This window comes from Equus przewalskii, chromosome 4, assembly GCF_037783145.1.
Source record: "Equus przewalskii isolate Varuska chromosome 4, EquPr2, whole genome shotgun sequence".
Taxonomy (NCBI): Eukaryota; Metazoa; Chordata; class Mammalia; order Perissodactyla; family Equidae; genus Equus; species Equus przewalskii.
The window spans coordinates 106,706,013-106,723,961 of record NC_091834.1 but is presented as its reverse complement, the minus strand read 5'-3'; the positions used below and the strand labels follow the sequence as shown (position 1 = coordinate 106,723,961).

The window sequence follows — 17,949 nt, the reverse complement described above, 5'->3', positions numbered from 1 at the left end:
CTATCTCCAAGATGTACTACTAGGGAGGAGAAGTACAGCAGTCTGTTTCCTGTGCTCTAACGCTGTCTAAACGAGAGAAGAGTGAGCACACCTCAGTGAGTCCCTATGCACAAACAGCTCTGAGAAGAGAGGCCTCACTGTAAGGATCAGGGAATGGGGCTGGGGGGTGGGGGGAAAAGGTAGGAAGACATTGTTTTATTTGAATGGTTATTTTCTACTGCCTGAATTATTATTCATGTACATGTAATACTTTCTCACTTTTTTAGAATAAAAAAACAAATGAAGTAACATGAGAACATCCATTTTTTACAACAGCACAACATAACCAAGAATAAGTTCATAATTAAGCGGCTGGGAGGAAAAGAATAATCACGTACCAGCAACAAGCATATTTAGATTTTGATTCTTAACAAGTTCTTGTCTTTAATTTATTATACTTATACTTGAAAACATCTTTTACGTTTTAAATTCTACAGGCCTAGAAAAGTTAGGGATTCCTGGTAGCAGTAACATATCAGTTTCATAAAACACACTAATCAAGCGTTTTGGGAATGACTAAGCCTATTGTTCTTACAGCAGACGTGTTACTTTCAATGCTAATCTCTCACCTCCACAGCTGGGACACTAAACCTATTGTCAATATGTAAACAATAGTAAATGACAGCAAACTTCTCTATTTGATCTTTGAGCTTTAGGCACATTATCTTATCTCCTCTGAAAATTAAATACAGCCAAACTTCACAAATACCATTAAGAAAGATGTTTTTAAATGGGAAAAAATGTGTCTTCATGCAAATAAATTTGGTGGTAACAAAACAAAGTTTTTAAAAAAGTCATAAATAGCTTAAATTAGATTTCATTAACCATCAGAATAAAAAATTTTATGGTCAAAAATTTGTGTCTATGTCAAAGTAAATTTATATAACCTGACAATTTCCATAAAGCCAAATGCTCCAATTGATTGCTAACCATTTATAAAAAGAACGTTAGCACATTTTTTTACTATCTTGATTTTTAAAAAACAACTCTGAGGTTTCCTTTGTTTCACCTATTTGGGTTGTTTTCTATTAGCAATTTGCTCCATTTACCAAGGTAAACAGAAGAGTCAGTCTCACATCTGTTTCAAGTTAGTATTTTCCCCACTCTCTGCACTGACACAATACTAATATATTTACACAATTCAAAGAATACGCAAGTAAAACACTTCCGTTTGAGTTAATTAAAATGTTAAAAGTTAGCAAAAGTATTATTTGTGAATAATGCACAACCCATGATTTGTGTGTTTTCCCTTTGCTGGTAGACCTATAAGAAAAAAGAACCTCTATGAAAATATAAGAGCAATCAACTTCACATATGTGCAAAAAATATTTCAAGGTACACCAGAATACCGTAATCTTACTAAAAATCATATTTATAAAACAGAACGTGCAATACAATTCCCAATCCAAAAATACATAGAAAAAAGACTAGAAAAATATTTACCCACATATTAAGAGTGTTTTATTTCTAAGTGGTAAATGGGGTTCCAAATAGGTAATTTTTCTTTATATATTTCAATATATTTTAAATTTTCTATAATAAACATTACTTTAAAATCAGAAAAGAGCTCATTTTAAAACAAAGTCTCCAAAGCAAAACGTAATAGCTTCTACCTCATTATTAAATTCTAAAAGACTTTCATTTCTTACACCAGAATTGTGTGGTAAATATGGCACTATTTTAATAGCAAAACTCTGAAAACAACCTATATATATCCATCCATAAAAAGTGGATATATGATATAAACCATGCAGTGGAATATTACGCATCCATGAAAATAATTACAAAGATCAAAGGTGTTGGTATGAAATCACCACTAAGATAGAATGCTTAGAAAAACAGTATGTTCTCTCATTTTTATTTTAAAAATTAGGGGGACTATGTTTATTTACAGAGGAAGACTTCATTATACGCCCTTTAGAAGGATCTCACTTTTTATAATTTTTTTCTATTAAAAAAAAGTTACCATTTTTTTAAAGGCCACTAACTGGAGATTGAAAATGGAAACATTATTAGAGCAAGGAAGATTAGTGATAATCTAGTCTGACTTTCTCATTATCAAAAACTGTGACTTTCACATTATAAGATGTGGAAAAGAGAAGCCCAGAAAATATGAACAACTAAGTCGAAGACAAGCTGGTTATGGAGAGAAACATTTTTTCAAGTTCCCTATATTATACTTTTTACAATTTCATGTTCTGCAGTAAAGATGTGATATGAACTGTGCTACGTGTCAACACACTAGAGTTTACCAATGTTCCTTAAAAACATTAAAGAGAGCACTAAAGCTGCATCATAAGGAAAATTAATCCAAAAAGACATAGGACTATTAGAGCCACCTTCTCAGCGCCTGCAGGAAATAGGCCTCCACTTCCCAAACTGTTAAAGGAAAGCTTAAGTAAAGCAGGAGACAGACACAAGATGTGCAGGCTACACGACATCCAGTACAACGGTGAACAGATCAGGGTTCAGATACTTGAGCTTTGTGGTTTTCACTAAATTATTTGGGCTCTCAGCCCTGACTTCTTCCTCCATGGGACACAAACACGTTCACCTCACAGAACAGGAGTCAAGATGAAATGAGAGGAATGCAATCAGCAAAGCACGCTGCAGGACAAACGCTGACTAGAGCAGTGTATCTACTTGTAACAGGGAGGAGAGAAAACGCCCTGGAGGCTCACTGTGCAGAACTCTGCAAGAACACAAGGATGCAAAGGAAGCACTTAACTGCTTAGACCAGGGAACAGAAACAGGACATGACTTTTCCTTGAGAACAAAGTGTATCAAAACCCTCTGCAATGCGCATACTTTGACCAAGCAACTTAATTTCCTTCTGCAACTTACCCTTAAAAATAATTATAAATTGTTGGCTATAAAGATGTTGTTCACGATAAAATGGAAAGAACCTAAATGTCCAAAAATAAAGGATGAACATGTATACTTTATACAAAGTTCATACAATAAATATGCATGCTAATTTTAAAAAATAAAAATAAATTTTACTTTTAGAAAATAAATGGAACAATTTGACCCTCAGCTTATGGTCAACGCACAGGATAGAGTTACAGCTACAGCAAACAAAGCCTCAAAATCGGTAGAGAAGGTAGGAGGTCCTCCAACAAGACCTGCTTTTTCTCTGTGCAGCTGCTCATTCCCTCTCAGTAAAAACCATCATCTGATGACGAGTGTCCACCCACACATGGACAGACACGCTGGTTTCTACCCACCAGTTCCTGGCTACACAATCTCCTCTGCATGCCCCCCTTTCTCTACTTTTTCTGTAACGTTGGTGTCCCCGAAGCGTTATCTTGCACTCACATGTCTTCTCAGCAGAATACTTTCCCATGAGGATTCCAGCACATCTCGCAATTTCAGCTACCGCATGCTAACAGACAGAGGGACTCCCAGTCTCTACCCGAAGCTCCAGACCAGCACTCCGCCTGTCCACTGAACATCCCCAAGCATCTCAAATTGAACAAGTCCCCAGGAATTTAACATCGTCTTGGTTTACGGAGTCACTCTCGACTCCAGACATCCCAGACACCTGAAGAGACCCTCTCATTGCAGATCTCATCAATTCCACCTCCTCAACAGCTCTTAACTCCCCCTCCACTCAGGCTCCTGTCCCCTTGCTTTAGGCCCTCACTGAACAATCTGTAGGTGATCACCACTTCTCCACGGTTGGACACCTCTGCCCATGCTGTTGCTTCTAACTTAGTGGCAACAATGTTCATACGTAAATAGTAGTAAGAACCCCAGTCCAGCACACAGAAGCCTAGGGCACTAACACTATACCACTGCCTGGGGCTCTGCGAACAGGATACACGTGATATTAGAAGAGAAGTAAAACAAACCACCTCCCTCCATTCTGGTACAAGACTGTCCAAAAAAGTTCTCAAATGGTCAAAAATTTACTTGGATACTCTCCCACTTCACTCACCTCTCTTCCACATCCTGATGCATCTACCTCCTACCCTATGAAGGAAAGAAACTTGTAAACTAGTTTCACTTTTCCTTGTAAACTTTTCCCTGTAAAATTATCTTCTTCCTTATGCTGCTTGAAAACTTTCACTTCCCTGCATTATCTTACTTGCAATGTCATCTAACAGGCAATTTATTTGAGCTAAGCATGTTCCTCAAAAAAGCCTCAGAAGTATAAGGAGCTGTCAGTTATTTGCAACAATGTGAATTCCCTTAGTTAGATCATTTTCCTGTTTAATCCAACCACCCTTGGAGAAAAAGAGGGATATACAGTTGGGCCAAGTGGAGTAAAGTAGTTTGGAATGAGAGTCTTTGGGTTGTCACCATTGACAACCATAGAATAGGAAGCAGACGCATCAGGACACGGAAGAGAGGTGAGTGAAGTGGGAGAGTGTCCGAGGAAAGTCAGCATCCAGTCAGGAAGCCTTGTCTGGAAGGGCATTTTAAGTCAGTTCTCTACTTTGCCAGTTTTCTATCCTGTTGCTAGTTTACAAGTTTCTTTCCTTGTTACATTTCCAAACAAGGTGTAGAGCTACAAAATTTTCTGAGTGAACTAAGTTTCACCAAAATGTTTGTTGAAAAACTATTTAGTTGACAACATTTGCTTTTTAACTACTTTGTTATTTACATAATAGGTAAGTAGCCAATATCTACTGATTCGATATAGTAGGAGAAAAGAAAAGCCATAATATTTAAGTCTTAGGTTAAGACAGAAAAATAGGGGGCTGGCCCTGTGGCCAAGTTCGCGCGCTCCGCTGCAGGCGGCCCAGTGTTTCGTCGGTTCGAATCCTGGGTGCGGACATAGCACTGCTCGTCAGACCACGTTGAGGCAGCGTCCCACATGCCACAACTAGAGGAACCCACAATGAAGAATACACAACTATGTACCGGGGGGCTTTGGGGAGAAAAAGGAAAAAATAAAATCTTTAAAAAAAAAAAAAAGACAGAAAAATAGCATATATAAAAGTCTTGCAGTACTATCATTTACAACTTAGCCAAAATCAGTATCTCCTTCTGTGGTGGTTTTAGAATATTTCCACAAACTCTTTGATACGACTTCCCTTTAAAAGGTGGAGGTTGATTGCCTTCACCTTGAGTGTGGACTGGATGGACAAATATGATGAAGTGACAGTGTGTGACTTTCAGGACTACCTCGTAACGGGTACTGCCGTCAAACGCTGGCCCTGGGAGAAGCCAGCTGCCATGCCGTGAAGATACTCAAGCAGCCACAGGGAGATGTCCAAGTGGCAGAGAGTGGACATCTCCTTCCAAGACCCAGCACTAACTTCCAGGCACATGGATAAGCCAGCCCAGAAGAGGATCCCTCAGTCCCAGGCAAGGCTTCAGAAGCCTGAGCCTCCTAGAGACCCTGAGCTAGAACCACCCCACAGCCTCTCTCAGACATCTGCCCCACAGAACTGAGTGAGAGAAGGAAAATGTACTGCCTTCGGCCACTGTTATGCAGGAATAGAGAACTACTACATGTACTTTATTTAGTGGAAACTAAGAAACTGGGAAAGCAGACATTGTGACTGTTCAAATTAATATAATTTAAACGCAGACTGCAGCACTGTTCTATATTCTACTTATTTCCACTAACAATGAATCATTTTAATAAATATAATTAACAATGTTATAAATATTAATAAATATAGATCATGACCACCTTAAATGGTTGTACAGTATTCCATTGCATTGTTATATTACCATTTGTTTAGCAAATTTTCTATTGTTGGACATTCAGGTTGTTTCAAATTTTTCAATATTCTAATTCCACAATCATCATCTTTTCCCATGCATCTTTCCCATGCACCTGTCAAATTGGTTCCTTAGAATAAATTTCTAAAGGGAGAATTACTAGATTAGAAGGGATGTACCTTGTTAAGACTCTTGATACAAATTGTTAAACTGTACCCCAGGTAGGTTGTGCCAATTTAACACTGCCACCCACGCCACCAGCAGGTATTTCCATCTTTAACTTGATCACCACCGAAGGTGAGGGACTATGGAGACACAGCACCAGAAGACAGTTCCTGCTCCCGCATGCATGCTGATAAACGGGCAAGTAAAGAAAGGCACGAAGAGGCCACGGCGGGAGAACAAGGACATGTAGAAAGCAGCTACTGCTATGGTGGAATAAAATACGGGTCATAGCCAAAGAGTAAGATGACTAACTTTCAAACTCCAAAAGTTATAAGAATAAAGGGAAAGTCACAGAGGAAGGCTCCTCACTGCTTTTGCAAGAACCTCTTTTTGAGGCTCTTCTACAGTCCTATGGGATGATCTATTTATTATCTTAGTTAAGAGACCTGCTTGGCAATTAACTCTGTAATCCAAGAAAATCAGCACATACTGGAGTGTGCAAAGCCAGGCAGGGACTAGGGTGAGGCAAGCTAGGTGCCTGGGGCACAAAATTTAAAGAGGTGCTCACTCTCAGGGCCGTGCCAGTGCAGGGTCAGCTGCAGCATGAACCTGAGCTACGTGCCACCTTAAACCTGTCCTTGTGCAACTCGACTGAGTGAGTGCCTCCTTCAATCGTGTACCCCAGGTGCCTTATAAAAGTACAAAAGTACAAAGAGAATTAGACAAGCAGTCTCAGCCTTTCCGTTCTGCTGGGTTTTCCTAAGAACCAGATCAAGAACTCCGGACCTTATCTGCCACAGGGAACTACAGTTTTTTGGTCTCATATGTGAAGGCTAAAGACAATCATATTCAAGAGAACAGACGTGGTGCTGCTAGATAAAACTGTAAGGGTAATAATGCCAGTCCTGACAGTAAATCAACATTTTAAAATCTGATCTCAGAAAACATCCCTACTTTACTTGATACCAGATCTCTAAGAAATAGTTTTATGTTCCACTGCAACGTACACAGAGTAGTACAATACATACATACATCAAGTGCCTGTTTTTCAAACAAAATAGCATGGATTTTTTTTTTTAAGTTAAAATATCTTAAGTAAGACCTTCAATTACACAATAAATGGCAGTTTTATAAAGCCAGTCAATCAGAGTTCTTACAATCTTAAAAGCAGTCTAGACTTCTCAGAGGGGGAAATTAAAATGGCAGTAGCTGGTTTTGGTTGGCCCTAAAGCATAACTTATTCCACGACACCAGCGTTACCCTAATACCAAAACCAGACAAAGACACCACAAGAAATAAAACTACAGACTGATATCTCTCATTAATGTAGATGCAAAAATCCCCAACAAAAATATTAGCAAATTGAATCCAACAGTGTACAAAAAGAATTACACATCACAACTAAGTGGCAGCTATCTCAGGTATGCAAGGCTGGTGCAGCATTCAAAAATCACTCAGTGTAATCCACCACATCAACAGACTAAAGAAGAATCATATGAACATAGCAGATGCAGAAAAAGCATCTGACAAAATCCAACACCCATTCACAATAAAAATTCTCAGTAAACTAGAAACAGAGAATTTCCTCAACTTGATAAAGAACCACCACAAAATACCTACAGCTAACATAATACTTAATGCTGAGAAACTAGAAGCAATTGGTAAATACAAACGACAAAAGTCAACTGCTTTCTCGTACAGTCATGCATCGCTTAACGACAGAGATATGTTCTGAGAAATGTGTTGTTAGGTGACCTCGTGGTTCTGCAAGCATCATGGAGTGTACTCACACAAACCTAGATGGTATAGCCCACTACAAACGTAGGCTATATGGCACTATTCTTATGGAACCACCATCCTACCTGTAATCTGTCGTTGATCAAAACATTGTTACGTGGTGCATAACTGTACCAGCAACGAACAACTGGAATTTGAAATTAAAACACAGTATCATTGATATTAGTACACAAAAAAATGAAATACTTAAGTCTAAATCTAACAAAATATATATATAAGGTCTATATAAGGAAAACTACAAAACTTGGATGAACAAAATCAAAGAAATAAACAAACGGACAGATAATCCATGTTAGAAGACTCAATATTGTCAAGATCAGTTCTTCCTGACTTGATCTACAGATTCAACACAATTCCAATCAAAATCCCAATAAGTTATTTTGTGGATATCAACAAACTGACTCTAAGATTATATGGAAAGGGAAAATACCCCCAATTGCCAACATAATGCTGAAGAAAAAGAACAAAGTTGGAGGACTGACACTATCTGACTTCATACTTATTATAAACCTACAGAAATCAAGACTGTGTGGTACTGGTAAAAACAAAACAACAAACAGATCAATGGAACAGAGTAGAGAGCCCAGAAATCGATCCAGAACTGATCTCTGACAAAGGAGCAAAGGCAATTCAATGAAGAAAGGATAGCTTTTCAACAAAACATACTGGAACAACTAGAGACCACATGCAAACAAACAAAAATGCAAAAAACCTAGACATACACCTTATACCTTTCACAAAAATAAACCCCAAATGGATCCTAGACCTAAATGTAAAATACAAAACTATAAACCTACTAGAAGATAAACAGAGGAGAAAAGCTAGATGACCTTGGGTTTGGCAACGACTTTTTAGACATAGCATCAGAAGCATAACCCATGAAAGAAAAAATTGATAAGACTCGACTTCATTAGAATTAAAAACTTGTGTTCTGCAAAAGACACTGTTAAGAGAAGGAAAAGACAAGCTAGAAACTGGGAGAAAATATTTGCAAAAGACACATCTGACAAAGGACCTGTATATATACAAATTACATACAATTATATAAAAAACGTATACAAAGAACTCTTAAAACTCAACAATAAGAAAACAAACAACTCAGTTAAAAAACAGGCAAAAGACATGAACAGACACCTCACCAAATAAGACAGACAGGTGGCAAATAAGCATATGAAAAGATGCTCCACATCACATGTCATCAGAGAAACGCAAATAAAAGCAATGAGATACCACTACACACCTATTAGGACTGCCAAAATCCAAACACTGACACCACCAAATGCTGACAAGGATGTGGAACAACAGAAATCTCATTCATTGCTGGTGGGAACGCAAAATGGTGCCGCCACTTTGAAAGACAGTTTGGCAGTTTCTTACAAAACTAAAAACATTCTTATCATATGATCCAGGAATCACACTTCTTGGTATTTATTTACCCAAAGGAGTTGAAAATTATGTCCGCACAAGACCTACACATGGATGTTTATAGCAGCTTTATTCGTAATTGCCAAGACTTGGAAGTGACCCCGATGTCCTTCAATAAGTGAATGGATAAACAAACTGTGGTACGTCCAGAGAGTGGAATACTGATTGGGGCCAGCCCAGTGGCACAGGAGTTAAGTTCGCACGGTCTGCTTCGGCGGCCTGGGGTTCACCGGTTCAGATCCCAGGTGCAGACATGGCACCGCTTGACAAGTCATGCTGTGGCAGGCGTCCTACATATAAAGTAGAGGAAGACAGGCATGGATGTTAGCTCAGGGCCAGTCTTCCTCAGCAAAAAGAGGAGGATTGGTGGCAGATGTTAGCTCAGGGCTAATCTTCCTCAAAAAACTAAACATAACAAAACAAAGAGTGGCATATTATTCAATGACTGGGGGGGTGGGGGAGCTATCAAGCCACAAAAGACATGAGCAACCTTAAAAGCATATTCCTAAGTGAAAGAAGCCAATCTGAAAAGGTCAAAACCCACAGAATGTACACCACCAAGAGTGAACCTTAACATAAACTAAGGATTTAGTTAATACCGATGTATCAATATTGGTCCATCAATTGTAACAAACGTACCGCATTAAGGCAAGATGTAAATAACAGAGAAAACAGTGTGCTGGAGAGAGAGAGTATGTTATCTCAGGATTTTCTCATCAATTTTACTGCAAACCTAAAAGCTCTAAACATAGTCTGTTAAAAATAAAATAAAAAGAAACAAGTTATCAAGCACGAAAAGACATGAGAAACTTTAAATGCCTATTAAGTGAAAGAAGCCAATCTGAAAAGGCTACACACCGTATGATTCCAACTACATGAAACTTCTGGGAAAGGCAAAACTATAGAGACGGTAAAAAGATCAGTGGTTGAAAGGGGTTGTGGAGTGGGGGGAAGGGGGGATGAAGAGGTAAAGCAGGGAGGATTTTTAGGGCAATAAACTATTCTCTATGATACTGTAATGGTAGGTACATCTCATTACACATGTCAAAACCCACAGAAAGTACAACACAAAGAGTGAACCCTAATGTATCGATACTGGTTCATCAATCGTAACAAATGAACCACATTAATGCAAGCTGCTAATAATAGGGGAATGTGAGGTGGAAGAGGGGGCATAAGGGAACTCAGAACCATCTGCTAGATTTTCTGTAAACCTAAAAATGCTCTAAAACACAGAGTTTATTAACTTTTTTTTAAAAAGCAACGAACAGGCGCTGGCCCAGTGGCACAACAGTTAAGTTCACATGTTCCACTTCTGCAGCCCAGGGTTCACCGGTTTGGATCCTGGGTGCGGACATGGCAAGGCTTGTCAAGCCATGCTATGGCAGGCGTCCCACATGTAAAGTAGAGGAAGGTGGGCACGGGTGTTAGCTCAGGGCCAGGCTTCCTCAGCAAAAAGAGGAGGATTGGCAGCAGATGTTACCTCAGGGCTAATCCTCCTCAAAAAAAAAAAAAAAAAGCAATGAACACACATTAGAGAAATATTAATTCTACCACCACTTTCACTTTAGCTATCTATCGAAAGTTGGAAAGGAAATATTAATTTCCTTTCTTCTATCTATAAACTTTTCTATATCCACATCCATTTCTTTTCTTTAAATCTCAAAATACTTCCCTCTTCTGCTCACACCTGATTCTTCCCACTCACCTCCCCCAGAACTCTGAAAAACCCGCACCCCCTCCCTTCTCTACCTGCTTCTTCCCCAGTCTATAAACTTGCTCAAGTTTCTCCTATCCTAAAAAACAAACACCTTCCTTACACCCTGAATGCAATCTTCTTCCAGTCCTTTTCAAAAAAGGTCTCCCCACTTTTTGACTTCCCATGTTCACTCCTCAGTGTGCTGCAATCTTGACTTCCAACCCCTACTACCCTGGAATACGCTCCGTCTACAGGCACCCAGGTCTTCCTCTTTGTCAGTACTTCTTCACTGCATCCCTGGCAGCACTCGGCTCTGTGGTCACTCCTTCTCCTCCCTGAGGTGGGATTCTTTGCTAAGCATTCTCCTTGCTTATTAAATGTTGCAATACCCCACAAGTCCCACTCTGTCCCAAACTCCAAGCCTTCTCCCTAAGTGACTTCATTCTAAGCCACCTATCTGCTGAAAACTCCCAAATCTGCACCTCTAGTTCAGATTTCTCCCTCATTTCACACACGTAAAATTGATAGCCTGTCAAACATCCTCACCTATGTCCATAGGAGCCTAGACATTTCATTCAACAACCACTCCCTCTTTTGGACAATTTACTCCCCACCCCTCGCACATCTAGACTGCTTTATTTGTACCAAAGACTCCAACGTCCTGTCCAGACTCAGCTCTTCGGGTGGAACTCTGATACAGGCCAATCAGATGCCCTCTCCTGAGAACTGGAATTCAGATCCAATGGTCTCAGCTGGAAACCTGAACTAGGAAAGAATACACAGCCACGATCACGTGCAAGTGAAAAGGAGAAAGCCAGTCTGCAGAGAACTAAGAATGAAGGAGACCATGCAGCCCAGGGAGAAAGACTGAGACTAGGCACCTTGGTGCTGATGACGACTTGGTATCTGGATATGTTTCTGTCCTTACATTCTGTGAGATATCATCATATTCTTGCCATACACCTTTTCTTTTGCCTACTAAGCAAGTTTCACTGGATTTCTATACTTGTAATCAAATGATCCCTAAGATATTCTTCTATGCACTACCAAGGAAGGAAAAAAATACTGCCAATAAACTTTGTCATGCCACCAAGATGTATCTTGATTTCAGAAATATTAAAAAGTGGAAACCCATGTGACTTGGAGTCAGTGGAATCCAGCATATACCTACTCCATGTGATGCGGGCTCGGTGAGCCGAGGAGTCGAAAGAAAGATTTCTTCGACTCTCAAGATCTGGCAATAGTGCTCTTTTATTTAGAGAATAGTGTGGAACAGCATGGGGACAGGACCCATGGGCAGGCAGAGCTGCTGCTGCTGGCATGGGGACAGGACCCATGGGCAGTCAGGCTGCTGCGTGGGGACAGGGCCCACGGGCAGGAAGAGCTGCTGCTGCCCCCGCTACTGCTGCCATGGGGACAGGACCCATGGGCAGTCAGAGCTGCTGCTGGCATGAGGAGCTGCTGCTGCCGCGGGCATGGGAACAGGACCCATGGGCAGGCAGAGCTGGCGCGTGGGGACAGGACCCACAGGCAGTCAGAGCTGCTGCTGCTGCTGCTGCTGCAACCATGGGTGGAGAGTAAGGCTAAATTTAAGGCATAGGTATGTGAGCCATCTCTTTACAAGACAAAGGAAAGAATATGAAAAAAAGTTAAAATGGTATCAGTGCAGGTGGGGTCTGGCTATTGGGTGATCCCATGACTTTTAGATAAGAATCAAATCGGATTAAGTAAAGGTCAGAAGCCACCACCCTAAATCAGTTACATGAGATTGCCAGACAGTAACCAACTTAAGTTCTTGCCTTCCCCATTAAGAGTTTCTAGAGACAAGGTCATCTCCCTTCTTTCACAAATGCACATGTCTCTCAAAGGGCAAGCAAATTCCAGTCCTCGGAGCCTGCTTCTCATCTGCAGTTTTAAAATTAACCAGCCTAAAATCCTCATCACATGGATACCCTTCCACCCACCTGAAAGATCCTTCTAGACTCCCACCTCCCCTAACTCTATCCATCTTTCAAGACCCAGCCCTGACTACGTTACCCTTTCCTGGATCAGCTCCAATGGAAACCAAGAATGTAGTAATTGCTCTCAATTGTTAACTCAGTTGTTTAAGTCTCATCTCCCCAACAAGATTATAATGAGGGCGCGGACTTTTCCCTATAATGTTTCAGATCCTAAACAGAGCCTTTACAAATAAACACTAAAAATATTCATTCAATTTGGAAAAAAGATGTATTTATTCAAAAGGAGGCAACTACTCAGTTTTCCAACAAGTTCAAGGAAGAAGGGAAGACTTCAAATAATTTAAGACGTGCAGGAAGGATTATAACATTTTGTTTTTTAAATGAAGGAAAGGACTTACACTGCAGCCAAAGAGAATGAAAGAAAATAAGCATATGCAGGTGCTCAACGTCAGGAGTTGTCAGGAAACAAAATTAAAACTCCAATGAAACTACATCCCCACCAGAATTGCCAAAATTAAAAGAACTGACAATACTAAGTGTTGTCAAGAAAGTGGAGCCACTGAAACTCTCAGACGCTGCAGACATGTCACTTAGGGAAACCAGCAGAGTGCACTAGAGCTAAACCCGTGTGCAACATGTGACCCAGTAAATGAGTATATGTCCACCAAAAGACATACACAACAAACACCCATAAAAAACAGAATGGATCAACTGCGGTGTGTTCACACAATGCAACGAAACAAGGTGGACGGATTCCACTCTCAGACAGAATGCTGAGCCAAAGAAGCCATATCCAAAGAAAAAAGAAACTGTATGTGACTCCATTCACATGAAATTCAACAGGCAAAACTAATCTACAGTAATTGAGGTCTGAACAGTAGTTATCTTTGGGGAGGAGGAACAGAGTGGAAGAGAGCAGGAGGGAGCCTAAGGAATGCTGGGAATGTTACTTGATGTGAGTGATGCTCAGATGGGTGTGTTCAATATGCAAAACCCTTCAAGCTGAACCTATTGATGATTCCCCGCCCGGATTCCTTTACCAGGCCAGTGCAGGCCCCCGCCACCCTGCCACCTCAGCAGGTTAACTCCTGTTGGCTCCTGACTCTTATCCTCTCAGGAGAACTGCCCCCTGCTGAGGGGCCAGCAGTGTTACATTCCCACCCTAACCCTGGCGGGGGCCTGCAACCAACAACTAATGATATGGGGGTAAAAAGTGATAGCCCCTTTACCTCAAGAAGGGATAACTCTGTGACGGCAGCTGTGCTGCAGAGTTCTCGGTGAGACCAGGCTAAAGCAGACTCCTTATCCCCTGCCCTCTCCTCTTCCCTCCTCAATTTCACTTGCAGGAAGATCTCCTCCTCAGGCTCTTTTAGGGCACATGGCCTACAACACTTAATGTACACTCAATGTTTGTGACCTTGATTGTATGTTAAGTCCATACCTCAATAAAATGGGGAAAAATATTTTTTTTGCATAGCTAAAAACCAAGATGTGTAATCTCCCCTTAAGATTCTGATCGGTTTATGATTACTTTCCTCAGAGTGGAGATGTACTACCCAGTGAAAAAACAGGATCAACACCCTAGTAGGGCGAGCCAGGGCACTCCTGTCTGTAACAAATGCCACAAGGTCCTATATAACGAGGCAATAGTGATCTAAAGCGGTGACCTGCCACTGGTGTGCTGTGCGTCCGTGCAATCACCCCCTGCTCTCTATCTCACTGGTACCCTAAGACATCTGGCCCAGAGCTTCTCCAAGGCAGACGTCCTTTGATCTTATTTGGAATTTTCACGACTACCCAAGCCAATGAATGCTACCCATGCCAAGCCTGCCAGACCTACACAGTACCTAGTTCTAGTACCAAGCTCTGCAGGCGGCCACCTCCAACCAATCACCATCATGCAAAACTCGAAGCTTGAAAATTATCAGCACTCTCCTCTCCCAACTCCCTGCCCGGTTCCTTTCCTCTACCCTTGCAAACCATCATATACGCATCCCCAGAGCACAATTTAAAAAGGATGTGCCTACTTGGATTTCAGCATCCACTTAGGGTTATAAGCCAACCCAGTTATCAAGTGTTATATATATAGAATATCCTAACTTAGAAGAAAGAATATGCAGTGCACTTAAAGGACGTTTAAAACTTCTTTGTAAACAATCAGCTAATTAGATTCACTACACTTTTCAAACACTCTAAGCACGGGGACCACACTTTTATTTTCAATCTAATAAAACTAAAACAGGCAGAAAAGGGATTCCTGAGCCAGAACAGCGGAGAAGTGGCAGAAGGCAAGAGAATGAAGCAACACTGACGCTGAACTATTTATCAGCAAGTCCAGTGAATCAATAGATGCCAGTCATCAGAGAGGACTGCTGGGAATTCTACGATTGCGGGACAGCAGAATAACTACAGTTTGTCCACCCTTATTCTAAACAATTTTCCTAAGAATAACTATAAATCATAAGACCCAAAACAGAAAAACACCCCTAGAGTCTCTCCAGAAATACGTTCCCAGAAGGCTGGTGAAGAATAATTTCCCTAACCTTGCCCCGTGACCAATTATAAGGAGTTGTGCCTCAAAGTCAAGAGACTGTTGACATTAACAAATACATCCTGTTTATCGTCTACAACAGAAAATACCCCTTAGGTAGTATTCTAAAAGCAATCACTATGCTTAGTCAAGTGTGATAAAGTATCTAAAGTTCGTTTCTGAAGAGAAACACTGTGTCCTTTGCCCGAGTTTTTTCACTACCTAAGTTTAAAAGGCGGTCCGCCTTCGGCATCCTTGCAGTTTCTGAAACGTGATGAGCGCAGGTTATTGGCGATTCTGGTCTACAAAGCCCTTTCCTCAGCAGCCTTCCTCCCAGACCTGCTCGACACTCTCAGAAGCAGGTGACACAGCAGCAGGCCTCTGGCGCGTCGCGCCGCTGGAGACGGAGCCCCCGGGGTCCCGGCCAGACGCCCGCCAGCCCGCAGGGGGTCCCCACGGCCGCCCCCAGAACCCGGACCCCGGCACCGCCGCCCACAAGGGATCCGCACGGCCGCCCCGGACCCCCGCCCGCCCGCAGGAGATCCGCATGGCCGCCCCCGGATACCGGACCCCGGACCCCCGCCCGCCCGCAGGGGATCCGCACGACCGCCCCGGACCCTGGACCCCCGCCCCCGGGAGGGCCCCGGGGCGCCGAGGCCACACAGGCCTCTCTTACCTTCTTACTCGCGCCTCCGAGGGACACCTTGGGCCTCGTTTTGAAATCCCCTTCAAAGCTAAACATCTTGGCGGCTTATCCCATCTGGGAGGAGCCCCGACCCTGAGAGCGGCGGGCGGGCGGGGAGGGGGCGGGGGAGGGGTCCTGGCGGGGAGGGGTCTGCAGGGGGAGGGGTCTGCAGGGGGAGGGGTCTCGGCGGGGAGGGCCGCGGCGAGGGCGAGGGCGAGGCCGCGCCGGGCAGCGACTCCGAGGCTGAGCCCGAGCCCGCGCCCGGGACTCTGCCCGCCCGGCCCTGCCCTTACGCAGGATGGGCGGTAACTCTGGGGGGCGGCTCTTCCTCACCTCCCCCCTCATCCACGCCTCCCTACTGCTCCGGCTGAGCCCGAGGGCGCCAGCAGGCCCGCGTACCCCTCACTTGCACTGGGAGCAGCCGCCGGTAGGGAAGATGGCCGCCGGCCGCGGCTGCCGTGCGCGGCCCCGCCAGCGTGCGCGCGCCCGCCCGCCATCGACGTCGGGGCGCTTCTCCCGCCGCCCCGCCAGCGTGCGCGTGCCCGCTGCCATCGACGCTGCGGCGCGTCTGTCCGGGACTCGCTAGCGTGCGCGCGCCCGCCACAGACGGCGTGACAGAGCGTGGGAAGGTGCTGCAGCGACCGGGCTCTGCGGCCGGCGCGCGGGCGAGGGGGCGGGGCGGCTCCCGCGGAGGGTGCTGACCAGCCGCGCGCCAGGGCGCTCCGAGGGCGGGCGCACCTGCGCCCCGATGTTTGCGCGCTTTCTGGGTAGCGGCTCCTAGCTTTTGGTCTGATGCCAAAGTTGACTGATGTGGGACGAAAAGGCTCAGTTTTATTAGATGCTCAGCGCCCGCAGAGAGTGCAGACGTTTCACCTTGTCACCTAGTTCATGTGTGTACTTCATACACATATAAACATACAGACATATATGTATACAAAAATAGATGTGTAGGGGCTGGCGCCGTGGCCGAGTGGTTAAGTTCGCGCGCTCCGCTGCAGGCGGCCCAGTGTTTCGTTGGTTCGAATCCTGGGTGCGGACGTGGCACTACTCATCAAACCACGCTGAGGCGGTGTCCCACATGCCGCAACTAGAAGGACCCACAACGAAGAATACACAACTATGTACCCGGGCTTTGGGGAGAAAAAGGAAAAATTAAAGTCTTTAAAAAAAATAGATGTGTACACACATGCATAGATATATACATATATCACATGCACATACATACATATACCACATACGGAAATATATATCATATACACATTCATACATAAATATACACATACATCATATACACACATAAATATACACAAATACATCATATACACACATGCACGTCATAAATGTATATCATATACACATAATATACACGGCTGAAACCAAAATTTTAAAAAATAGTATCATTACTATGTGTGATACACTGATTTTTTTTACTCTATCGTCTCTTTTTTTAATGCTAGGTGCAAGCCACTAAATACATTTCACAGCCCGCTAATGGGTTTCAATCTCGGTTTGAAAAGTCCTGCCCCCTCCACACACACAATGTATATATATATATGTGTGTGTGTGTGTGTGTGAACTAGGTCACCATATAGAGTGTATTTTTTATTATAAGTCAGGATCAAAAAAACTTTGAAAGCCACTAGATTAATGCACTGTTTCCCAGTTAATATATAGTTACTCTATGTCAAGAAATCCTTGATTCATCAAAAATGTCCAAATTTTGCCAATTTTGAAATTTTACAGATATTGCAAATTAAGCATCATGCTTTTTTTTAACCTGTCAGATGAGCAAAGATTAAAAATATTGGTAATATCCAGTATGTGCCCTCAGTAAGTCAGTCTGCTCTGAGGTCTCAGATTTTGCCTCCAATAAATTCTTCCAAGGTCTAAACCAAGCGTGAGGAGTAACAAGCTCATTTGGCTTGAACCCCAGGCCTCCTTCTCCAGTCTCAGCTTTGTTGGTAATGAA

The 17,949-nt window shown here is 42.8% G+C and overlaps 1 protein-coding gene across 3 annotated transcripts in view; it reads right to left on the bottom strand.

Moving 5' to 3' along the window:
• Window positions 1-16,550, bottom strand: part of UBE3C (ubiquitin protein ligase E3C) — a 124,045-nt gene extending 107,495 nt beyond the window's left edge. The window contains exons 1-2 of one of the 3 annotated variants that reach the window (XM_070618080.1): window positions 15,972-16,550; window positions 15,518-15,559 (exon numbers count right to left, since the gene is read on the bottom strand). Coding sequence is in view for 2 of the 3 variants with exons in the window: in XM_070618078.1 (XP_070474179.1) it covers window positions 15,972-16,037 (66 nt within the window). In the remaining variant the exon portion in view is untranslated. The remainder of the gene's footprint in view (window positions 1-15,517; window positions 15,560-15,971) is intronic. The other 2 variants (XM_070618078.1, XM_070618079.1) reach the window with 2 other exon arrangements.
• Between the last annotated feature and the right edge of the window lie 1,399 nt (window positions 16,551-17,949).